The sequence below is a fragment of the Bactrocera neohumeralis genome, chromosome 4, assembly GCF_024586455.1.
Source record: "Bactrocera neohumeralis isolate Rockhampton chromosome 4, APGP_CSIRO_Bneo_wtdbg2-racon-allhic-juicebox.fasta_v2, whole genome shotgun sequence".
Taxonomy (NCBI): domain Eukaryota; kingdom Metazoa; phylum Arthropoda; class Insecta; order Diptera; family Tephritidae; genus Bactrocera; species Bactrocera neohumeralis.
In genome coordinates, this window is record NC_065921.1 from 1,375,861 (window position 1) to 1,387,508 (window position 11,648).

General features: G+C 36.7%; 3 protein-coding genes across 5 annotated transcripts; 2 read left to right on the forward strand and 1 right to left on the reverse strand.

Annotated features, from left to right (window-relative positions):
- The first annotated feature begins 727 nt into the window (after positions 1-727).
- LOC126755057 (mismatch repair endonuclease PMS2) lies at positions 728-7,245 on the forward strand. Its single transcript, XM_050467339.1, has 8 exons — positions 728-932; positions 1,010-1,169; positions 1,225-1,368; positions 1,443-2,008; positions 2,064-2,712; positions 2,783-3,460; positions 3,531-3,781; positions 7,020-7,245. Exons 1-8 carry the CDS (start codon positions 834-836, stop codon positions 7,113-7,115), a joined length of 2,643 nt encoding a protein of 880 aa, XP_050323296.1. The 5' UTR covers positions 728-833; the 3' UTR covers positions 7,116-7,245.
- Positions 3,878-8,835, reverse strand: LOC126755058 (glutamate-rich WD repeat-containing protein 1-like). Of its 3 annotated transcripts, none has more exons than XM_050467342.1 (7): positions 8,370-8,835; positions 5,788-5,888; positions 5,541-5,701; positions 4,716-5,310; positions 4,433-4,645; positions 4,267-4,369; positions 3,878-4,207 (listed from the first exon to the last, which is right to left on the reverse strand). In XM_050467342.1, the coding sequence occupies exons 1-7, from the start codon at positions 8,737-8,739 to the stop codon at positions 3,945-3,947; spliced, it is 1,806 nt and encodes a 601-aa protein (XP_050323299.1). In that variant the 5' UTR covers positions 8,740-8,835; the 3' UTR covers positions 3,878-3,944. The 3 variants fall into 3 exon arrangements, with proteins under 3 accessions (XP_050323299.1, XP_050323297.1, XP_050323298.1); XM_050467340.1 differs by lacking the exon at positions 8,370-8,835 and adding an exon at positions 5,960-6,429 and having other exon boundaries at positions 5,788-5,892; XM_050467341.1 differs by lacking the exons at positions 3,878-4,207; positions 4,267-4,369; positions 4,433-4,645; ... (1 more) ...; positions 5,541-5,701; positions 5,788-5,888 and adding an exon at positions 7,254-7,932 and having other exon boundaries at positions 7,997-8,821.
- A 446-nt stretch (positions 8,836-9,281) lies between these two features.
- LOC126756019 (uncharacterized) lies at positions 9,282-11,264 on the forward strand. The gene has a single exon (XM_050468808.1). The coding sequence runs from the start codon at positions 9,451-9,453 to the stop codon at positions 10,777-10,779; it is 1,329 nt and encodes a 442-aa protein (XP_050324765.1). The 5' UTR covers positions 9,282-9,450; the 3' UTR covers positions 10,780-11,264.
- The last annotated feature ends 384 nt before the right edge of the window (positions 11,265-11,648 follow it).

Sequence of the window (11,648 nt, forward strand, 5' to 3'; positions counted from 1 at the left end):
TAGTTGGATTGATGAATTATTTAATCCAACAACTGGTGAACTTGTACTCTTTTTAGGGATAAGAAATTCATTGGCTTATCCAAAGGTTTTGATCTCTATAGGACTAAAAAAATAATAAAGTTTAACTACGGCTGCAGCGAAGCTGTAATCCCCTTCACATGGCAGCTGTGTACTCTATCCGATGTGAACAATTTTTTCAAAGATTGTATCGCTGCCTTGGGCAATAACAAATGCCAAATTTCGTGATATCTGCTCAGATGCAAAAGTTATCCCTACAAGAACTAGATTTTGATCGATCATGATTTGTACGGCAGCTATAATAGTTCGCTCTGAGAAATTTCTTCAGATAGTATTTCGTTATCTTGAGCAAAACTATGTGCAAATATTCGTGAAGATATCTCTTCAATTAAAAGCGTGAATTTCATCGTTCAGTTTGCATGTCAGCTGACATATATGCTATAGTGGTGCGAAATCAGCTTCTAAGAGAGATAAAGGACGTGTGCAAATTGTCATATCTATATCTCAAAAACTGAGGGACTGGTTCATGTTCGAGTGTATACAGACGGAAATGGATAAATCGAAATCATTTATATGTATATTTATTTTATAAGGTCTCGGAGGTCTTTCCACGGGACTGTTAAAAACTTCGTGACAAATTTAAAATACCATCTTCAGGGTATATTATTTATGATCTGGCAACGTTTTGTTGTCAAATGTCAAAATGTTTTTTGGCGCTTCCGTTCGTTAATATGTTTTATCGTAAAGAATGCAAAAATTAAATATTTGTTTTTATTGTGCATGGTTATATTGTGTTGTTATCCATTATATATAAAATGGCAGAAGAAATTATAATACATGAACCAACAAAAGCTGAGTGTGGTGAAATTAAAGCTATTGCTAAGGACACTGTGCATAGGATTTGCTCCGGCCAGGTATTATTTATAATAGTACTTTCAATGAAACACCCATAAACCGTTTCATTATGTAAATTAAAATGATCGCCTATTAGGTTGTGCTCACTCTAGCGGTGGCTGTGAAAGAACTTGTCGAAAATTCCATCGACGCCGGTGCATCGCTCATTGAAGTTAAACTTCGGGAACAAGGTTTAGAATCGTTGGAAGTTAGTGATAATGGTTGCGGAGTTCGGGAAAGTGATCTCGAAGCTATGAGTAAGGACGTGTCGATTTTTAGCGCAAGTTGATATTAAAACCGTTCTGTTTGCAGCCGCCAAATACCATACATCAAAGATCAAAGACTTCGTTGATTTGCAAAACATTGAAACGTTTGGATTTCGCGGGGAAGCACTTAGTTCCCTTTGTGCTTTGTCTGATTTATTTGTGCTCACAAGGCATGCCTCGCAAGATGTTGGTGGGTCACATTCATGCTATTACCATAATGAACAACTTTAATTATACTTTGAGTTGGATTTTACATATATGTAGGTGTACGACTGGAACTCGATCATGAGGGTAAAATTAAAAAGCGCACCCCTTGCGCTCGTGGTGTAGGGACCACGGTTACATTAACAAATTTGTTTGTGACGCTACCTGTGAGGCGTCGCGATTTTACGCGTAACGTTCGCAAAGAGTTCAACAAAATGTGTCAAATATTACAGGCATACTGTTTAGTAGCGCGAGGTGTTCGTATAATTTGTACCAATCAGAATGCGAAAGGTGCTAAAATGGTAGTTATGCAAACACACGGAAGTCAGGATGTTCTAGCAAATGTCGGTGCAGTTTTCGGGAATCGTCAAGCGTCCGAGCTTTTGCCTTTAAAGTCGATCTTTTGTGAGGACCAGCCTTTAACCGAAGAAGGCTTGCGTGCAGAATTGCAGTCAGAATTTGGAACGGATGATAACTTGCAAATTACACCCGAAGATGTGGATCAATTGAAATCCTCACATTTTAAGTTGGAAGGATATGTATCCAGCTGCAATCATGGTGCCGGCCGATCCTCCAAAGATCGCCAGTATTTTTATATAAACTCGAGACCATGTGATCCAAAAAGTGTAAAATTTTCCATCACCTCCACCGTCAAATATTACTTTCATTACTTGTTTTCAGATATCAAAAATTGTGAATGACACTTATCATCGCTATAATAGCCATCAATATCCGTTTATATTTTTAAACATTGTTACTTCTCGGTCGGACGTAGATGTAAATCTAACTCCAGATAAACGGCAGTTATTGATTCACAATGAAAAAATATTGATAATAGCTATCAAAAAGGCATTGTTGAGTACCTACGCCAACTTACCATCTACATATAAACTTCAAAACTCTACTATAGTAAGCATGTTGGGAAATGACCGAGAAAATGCGCAAAATGAAAATGATGAAGACAAAATAACCACTGAAGAGCCACTTGAGAATATGCCAATTAGCAGCTCACAACGTTTTATGGATGTATTATCGCAATGGAAGAAAACTGGCGACACAGTAGGCACAGCCCCACAGGTCTTTAAAAAGCGGAAATATCCAGACGAAGTAGAAGTGCGTACGTTAAAGTTAAGGAAAATACATGAGTATTTAGATAGAGAAAATCCAAGACATTGTGATATGCCTAAAGAGTTCAGAGTGCAGTCTGAGAGTGATGATGACGAAACTAGTCTACCAGCTAAGACAAATGTCTCAAATGTGGTATTGAATGAAAAGAAATTATTTGACAATAGTTTACTTGATTTACAACGTCTAAGCAAAGAATCTCTAGGTCTGTAACGGAAACTAAAAAATTCATTGACTTCATTTATATTTATTAGTTTAAATGTTTTTTCGTATAGAATTTGACTCATTGACTGAGAAGACTGTGGAGCGCCTGGATTGTAAAGTTTTATCTAACAAGCCACAATTATTTTTGCACCTAGACGTTCCGGTTAAAGTTGATAATTTGATGGATTCGATGAATAAAAATGACGAAGATGAAGATGTGACGTGTTCTCAATTGTCAGCTACAAAAACTGTCGTGTTAGATGATAGTGTAATAGATGCTGAATCTACTAGCAAGTACTACTCTACTGGAGTTATGCGTATTACACTCCCAGAAATCGAGCGAAATATTAAAGCCGAGGAAAAGTTAAAGGCTGAAATTAAACAGTCTAATAAAGCCAAGCTGGAGCGCTTACGTTTCAAAAGTGAAATTCAGCCCAGCCAAAATCTAAAGGCAGAAGAGGAATTACAGCGTGAAATTAGCAAGGACACTTTCGCCAAAATGGAAATTTTGGGTCAATTTAATTTAGGTTTCATCATTGTCAAATTGGATACGGATCTTTTTATCATCGATCAACATGCCACTGACGAGAAATATAACTTCGAGATGTTGCAACGAACTACAGTTATGCAATCCCAACCATTGGCTGTACCGCAGCCACTCGAACTGACGGCGGCCAATGAGATGCTCTTGCTAGATCACCTGCCAGTGTTTGAGAAAAACGGTTTCAAATTTGAAATAAATGAAAGTGGTAAATAGTTTTGATCATATCACAGTAGGAAATGGTAAATAGTCAGATTTCTTTGTAAATTTTGATTCAGCATTGCCTACTAAAAGAGTTAAATTACTGCGTAAACCCTCTAGCCAACGTTGGGAATTTGGCAAGGAGGATATTGACGAGTTACTCTTCATGCTTCAGGATGCTCCTCCAGGAAGTATGTGCCGACCATCACGAATACGCGACATGTTTGCATCGCGAGCTTGTCGCAAATCGATAATGATTGGTATGGCCTTAAAACGTGCTACGATGAAGAAATTAGTTACGCACATGGGAGAGATTGAACAACCTTGGGTAAGTCAAATTCAAAACCGAACGCAAACGTGAAGATATTAAAGATTTAACTTAAATAAATTAGTTCGTAATATATACCATAAGTAAAACAAGAAATAATAAGAAACACTATTATTATATGTATGCATATGCTCAAAAGAGTTTAAATAACATTAAATTGAAATTATTTGCCTTCATGTATATTCGATTTAAAACCATTCGCCACCAATTGTACAACCTGAGATGGGTCGCGACCTTTAGTTTCCGGTAAATAACGTTTGGTCAGTAAGAAAAGCAAAATGCAGACCAAGGAAAAAGGTATGAACACCAAAGAGCCCCATACTTCTTGTAGCGTTGGAAAGAGCATGCCCACGGTGAAATTACATACCCAAGAGGAAAGACTTCCGAGAGACATGGCCGCTGGGCGTGGAGCCACTTCGAAAAGTTCTGTCAAAATTTAAAGTAAGCTAATATGTTTATGCTTAATGATATGCATAATTGCTTACCTGATCCAATGAAAAATGGTATGGGACCCAAACCAAATTGGAAGAACAAAATGTAAAGAAATATGCATGCGATGCAACCCATTGCAAACCAAGAGACATAGTCCTGAAATGAAAAACAGATAAGTTAGATAAGTCGTTTAATTAAACAAGAAGATCTAGTACTCACAATAAAGTAGAGTAACACTGCAAATGCCATCAAAAATACGCCACTAAAAAACGTTGAGAAAAGAAAAAGTGGACGACGATTGAAGCGTGCCATTAAATATGGTCCGAATAACGATATTGCCAAATTAAGGCTACCAGCACCTAAATTAGTCCACTCGGCAGCAGTTGCAGATAACCCAGCTTTCAGAAAAATAGACACCGAATAGAAGAAAATCTGGAAAATTAAGTATGTCACCAAACAAATATAATAAAATAATGTTACTGTTTATCAACACTTTACTCACAGCGTTAATACCGGATAATTGTTGTCCGCCTTGATAGGCACAAACGATGATTAATGGTAAGCGAAGCTTAGGATCGCTAAGAATGGCCTTGTAACTGCTGACTTGATTTTTAACATTCGCTTCAACTTCCATCTCCAAAATCTCTCTATTAATCGCATTCTCATTAACGTTTCCTCGCAACTTTTCCAGTTGTTGTCGCGCGCCAACCTTATCACCTTTCATAATGTATAACCATTTCGGACTTTCTAGATAGTAGTTCATAGGTGCATAACATATTAACACTAGCACAATATAAAGGCTGATCGCGATGTGCCATTGATCAGCATTACCGAAGACGCTTCGTAAACTAAATACTTGTGCTATCACAACGCCGGCGGTTAGGCCCATTGGACAGAAGACACCTAAAACACCGCGCATTGATAGTGGTGCCACCTCTGACAGGTACATAGGCAAACATGCCGTCGTTAAACCTGATGCTAGGCCGGCCAGAAAACGGGCAATAATAAGCGCTTCCACCGAACGGAGCATGCGACAAGTGTAGAATAGCATAGCGGAGATGATAAAGATCACACCGCAGTATAGAAAACTGCTACGCCTGAAAAAAGTATGGAGATTGAAATTAATACACTTTTATTACTTTTGTGTAAGGTAATTTTTATTTTAGGCTATTAAGAAGCACAAAAATATAAAATCGAACGAATATGGTAACTGAATAAAATCAGTTATGCGTTTAAGGAAACAAAATTTAAAATTTGAGTTGAAATTCTGATGTTCGTTAACATAAATATTTGAGTTTTAGTACATTATTTTAGACATGAACGTTACCTTCCGAAACGGTTGGCCACTTTTGCTCCTGTAAGAGATCCTATTGCGCCGCCAACTAAGAAAATCGAAACAATCGTTGACCATAGAATGTTGATTCCCATTTCTCCCAACTCCCAGCCATATCGCTCTATCAGTGTCTGATTACACCAATCGCGCATAAACTGCAAAAATATTTTCGTTTTTATAAATGGTAGAAATAAAGAAAGATTCGTAATTTAGAAGCAAATTCCTTTACTGGTGAACTAACCTCTGCAGGACTATTCATAACACCAATGCAATATCCTGAAGGAATTGCTGAACCTATGGTTGCACCATATCCAACAAAGGCCAGCTGCTTGCTCCATCGCCCTGCCTGAAATGCACATAGTTCAACAACATTAAATAAAGCGCCCAAGTAAATTCAGAACACTAAACTAAACCTTATCCTGTTGTTGATCGACCAGGCGTTCTTCCTCATTTGGCTTTATCGCCTGCTTATTTTCCGGCGCAGCGATTTTGTAGGTCCCTTCTTCACACAGTGACGCGCTCATTTTGTGTGACTTTATTCGTGACGAACAAAGATTTTTATTTATTTCGCAGTTGTGGGTGCTATCAGCTAACTCTATGAGACTTTTTAGCTTAATCTGTGATTTACTATTTCGTACACGCAATTGGCATTAGATTAGCCTTTCTCGCTTTTTTATCCATTTAAGATAAATGCTGAAGTGCTCATTTGATAACGTTGGCTTTTTAATTGTGAAAGTTGGATTCCATTGAATTAGACGTGGGGCTTTTAATTCATATTGATAAGACAACTTCATGCTGGCCAAATACTGGGCTCCAAGATTGTTGGATGTGTAAATATTTAATAGTTAAATATTGTACAAATATATACGTATTTTTATCTACAAGTATATATGTAAGTACCTATTAAAAAATGGCAATGGCAATGGAATTTTACTGCGAGTTATTATTAGACATAATATTTAAATTATAATATAATATATATTATATTTTATATATTTTTGTTATATATTTATGAATAGGATAGCCTAAGCGAAATATACCCGTTTAAATGTTTTGAGATATGTTCGACTCTGATCCATATCTATGGTTGCTCCTTCTTCGTCAATCTTCCTATTGCCATGTAAAATGTAAAAATTGTATTAAAACATAAGTATATACACGTACATGTAATTTTATCTTAAAACATACATATGTATATGGAAATATAATTGGTTGTTGCATCAGATGTGCTCAGTTCCCCGTAGACTTCCATTATCTTTTACCACCAGTCACCATCTGTGAACTGATTGCGCCATGGCTTAACGAATTTGTATGTGTGTATAATGTGGAAATATCACAATTTAATTTATATACATATGCATAGAGTTATCTACAATTAACCATTTCATGTTACAAATAATTTTAAAAGTACTACAGAACCTTCTTTTTGGATAACCTGTGTAATTGTGTCTTTTTGCTTTATATATACTTTAGAATTGTCCACATGGGCGGCCAACGATGCGTCACCTTATCAATATCGCAATGCTTGAAGACGATGTGGAAATCGATGATACACAGACAGTTACTTAGAAATATGCTTCGCCAGACTGTTGATTAGTTGGTAAAAATAGGATGGTACAGGTAACTGGAATTTCAGAATTCGTGAGTCTGGGTTAGATATACCACAACAGTAATAAAATATGGCACAAAAGAATTAAAATTCGTGTATTTGTCAGTTCAGAATTTTTTTTATTAAACACTGATTGTACGAAAAACATTAAATCCACTATGCGCCGTGGACAATATTACACCAGGCAATTGCGGATGCCAATGCAACTCTTTTATTTCCTTCTGTCCTTGATGTATGAATAGTAATTGCGGTGGTAGTTTATTTATCTCATCTTCGGTTTGTGTTTGTTCTGATGCGTTGGGTGTTGCCTCTTGGTCAATATCCTTTTCTACCGCCAAATCCCATAGAGCAATTTGATCATCATCACCACCAGACGCAAATACTGTAGCGTCATTAGGGTTCCATTCCAATGTGGTAATATGGTCAGTATGGTGTTTGAATGTTGCTATTGGTTTCTTTGACTGAAATTGTCTTAAATCCCAAACATGTAGGAAACCATCGTCGCCACCACTTGCAATGAACGGTTCTGTGCGATTCCATGATATAACATTAATGTCACTTTGATGTGCATCATCACATGTGAGCATACAAGCCTTTTGTGGTGGTGCTCTACAATCCCAAATTCGTATCGTTTTATCGACTGAGCAGGAAGCCAATACGCTAGCCTCATTGGGGCTCCATTGCAAATCTTCCACAGATGCAATATGACCCACTAGTGGACGCTGATCAACTTTCCAGCTTCCTCCTTCCAAAGGTGACCAAATGTGTATATCACGTCTGCAATGCATTAAAGACTTAATATGTAACAAATTCTATTAGGTTAAATTTCGTAATTACTTACTTGCAATCACCCGTTGCGAGTACACCTTCAGCACATATACTCCAGTCAATTGCGAAGCCTTCTTGCTGATGACCATTGAAAGTGAATGCTGGACGTACGGTCTCATCAACAACTTCACGTTCATATTGTTTAAGTAGTTGGGAATCTTCGACTGCTTGAAGCTGTTTTGATATATCCCAAATATTTACTCGTCCCAGTTCACTCCATGAAGCTGCGTAAACTGTATTGCCTAAGCGGCGGGCACGTACACGATTTACACAACCTTGATGCTTTATCAATGAACATGCCATTTGTGGTTTTCTTTTTTCATCTGTATTGTCATCATCGTCTTGGTCATCTTCCAATTCCTCATCATCTTCATCATCATCACCACCTTCCTGCGTCTTGTGCAAATTACTCATTTTCATGACGATTAAATTGTTGACATGAGTACGGGCTGCCTGAGTTCCAGCCACCATATAAGCGGTTAAGGGAAACTTCTCCCTACCGGCACCCAATTCATCAGGCACTATGTCAAAACTAAGGCATGGCGCTCCGGTTGATGCCTGATGTAGCATTATGTAGGCAGATTCATCACATACGAGCTCTTCGCCATCTTCTAAAGGTTTACCTGGCAAGTATACCTCTTTGGTTTTAGAGGCGTTCGTTGTTTCTTCTTCATTGTCACTTTCCATTCCTTCCTCGCCGGCATCCTCGTCGTCCTCGGCTTCGACATATTCCAAATCCATTTCATCATTATCCATTGTTTGAAAGTAAAATATTTGCTGAATTTAAAAATTACCAACTCGAAAATATTTTGACATTTCTCATATTGGCACGTGCAATCCAAAAAGTTATTGCCAGATCAGTTATTGTTGGTTTGTGACAACGGGTGGTATCTGCGAAAAAAATTCTATGGGATTCGCATTTAGTCTCCAAATTTAAAAAAGTAATGATATATATATGAAAATAAATTTTCTTTATACAATATTTGCAATCTTATTAAATAACATTTTAATGTTAATACAAAAAAGAGTGAAAAATGTTGATCTGAGTTTTAGGTATAACATTCATTACATTAATTATTCTTAATTAGCACAATAGGTAGAATGGCAATAACACTCTGAAGTGAAAAATAACGTTGATATGAAGTTGTATATTTTTTCTTAAATTTTTACCATAAATATTCAATACCTTTACCTAACGTAATTCACAATCCACAATAATCATTTGATTGCTGACAGTGGCAACGTAACGATTACAATATAAGTGGCAACTCATTTTTGTGTTTTACTCTTGCCTATCTGATACCGGAATGCAGCTGTCAAATTTATTTACGTTAGAATTTTTGATTTGTTTCCAAATTTGCATTGTTCATAGAATTTATAAGGACAGGAGATTATATTTTTCAAAAATCCAAAAAATTTGCTGGTACTAAATTGTTAATCTCTGTAAGTCAAAATTTCAAGCTCGTGATGTCCTTGAAGAAAGACTTCTCCAAAGTGGAGTATCGAATAAAGCTGTTGTCGGGTAATAATGTAGTTCTTGTTGAGGCGAATGGTTTCGAATCAGAGATATTTGTTCCGGAAATTCAGAATGGACGCATTAGTTTCCAGAACATTATACCTAATAGGCGTTGCTGCTTTATGTTGAATGCATTAGCGACAAAAAATTTGGCACGTAGAAAACGGCGTCCATTACAAACTACTGATCAACTAAGGGGAACAGCAGAAAAGCAAAGAGATAGTATATCACCATCAAGAACATGGCGCCTACAGGGTGGAGACGAAATAAATCGTGTACGTTCGCCGTTAGCATTTAGCACACCTGCACCTGCCCCGTCACCAACACCTTCATATACTATAAAGCAACAAATGAAGTACACAAATAAAGAAAATTATACACAACGTCCACGCACTTTAGCTCAAGCATATCAAACAATTGAGTTGTTGCGTGCAAGAGGATCTGCACCAATTCAGTTGACAAGACGAAATAGTCTCCAAACTCCATGCACAAAAACTGTTCGTATACAATGTGAACAATCGGAAATCGACAGACATTTAAATGAAAATTGTGGTGACTCTGGGTCGGGTTTCAATATACCAGATATTCCAAACTTATCACCCAGATTTGAAACACCAAATGAGATGAAAACTAACACAAAGAATTCGTACATTTCAACTCCAGGAACAGTTACAAAGTGGCGTAAGTGTCTGACGCCAGTACGAACTTACTCTCGTCATGGCATTAATGTGCCACGTTTACCTTCTAGTTGTAGTGTCAAGAAAGTGCGAAACATAAAAAAGATTTCTTCGACGCAAGGAACTGTTGGCTCATACAAATTGGAAATAAAGAGACGGAAGATTATCGTGGATCCCAAAACAACTATTACACCCAAAACATTTAAACAGCAGCAATATTCTACGGCTCACTTACGTCCGAAAAGTCCGGATCGGTTCTTCGCAACAGCAGCGAAAGATCGAAAGAAATACGAGATAAATAGAAAAACAGCTTTTGATATGCTGACGGAACCTAGTAGACCTGTGATTTCTTCAAAGCTAACACAACAATTTAAAAAGGCTTGCGTGAACAAGGCGTCGTCTACATGCCCAAAATATAAAATCTTATGCAAAATACCACCTTTGGAACAAGTAGAAGAAAGTCGAAATCGGGAACATCGAGACGTGAATATCGTTCGGAATTTGCCGCCAAGTAATGTAACAGTAGCCGCTATGATGGAGAAAGCGTGTTCGAATGCAATACAATCATCCAATCGCTCCTCACATGTACCTCATTTAAGATGATCTTCTCAACAAAAGTCATGTTAATATGTAGATGAAATTCACTTAATAGTTAGTAAGAATTGTAAATTTGATGGATAAAACTTAATGTACTTTAGGACCATGATGTGCAGTATGTATGCGTACACAAACTTTTTACTTTTATATTTTCTAGAATTTAAACCAGTAACTTTGTCTTCGTTTAGTGAAACTATTTTGGCTACATGAACTGCAATATAGGTATGTCAATATGCCATTTTGCAATAAATGTAGCCATTAAATTTTTTCACCTCAAACAAAGAAATGTTTAACATCTATTGTGCTCGTTATTGCTTTTATGTATATGAGCAAAATGCAATAAAGTAATTCGGAAATTATAGTTGTTTGTAAGAATATATCGTCTTTTAAATGTTCCCGATATGCAAAATTGCTTCTTTGGAATATTGTTATTATGTTACCATGATTTGTAGATTAAATTATACTGAATCTTTTAATTAACCTAAGTTTTAGTCGATTCGTGTTTTATTTATTTATTTAATAAACCATACGCCAATCGGCTTTATACATCGATAAGGTAGTAAAATATACAAAATTAAGTACTTTGTAATATTTGGTCCATCCAGGACATTGAGGATGGTACATATATCAATGTTATTTTGTTTTTTATCTTTTATAAACTTCCAAAAAGCGTTGGTGTCAGACTGGACCATGTTCTCAACTTTGTATACGTAATTACTGTAACATTCCGCACTGAGTATTTTGCAGTCCCGCCTTAGAGTACTAAAACGGTTGTAATTGTGTTGGTTTTCCTTTTTCTTGTATTGAGTGTGTGCAGATTTTTTCAGTTTAATCTTGTTTATGAGTTCATAGGAGAACCAGCAGGAATAGGTACT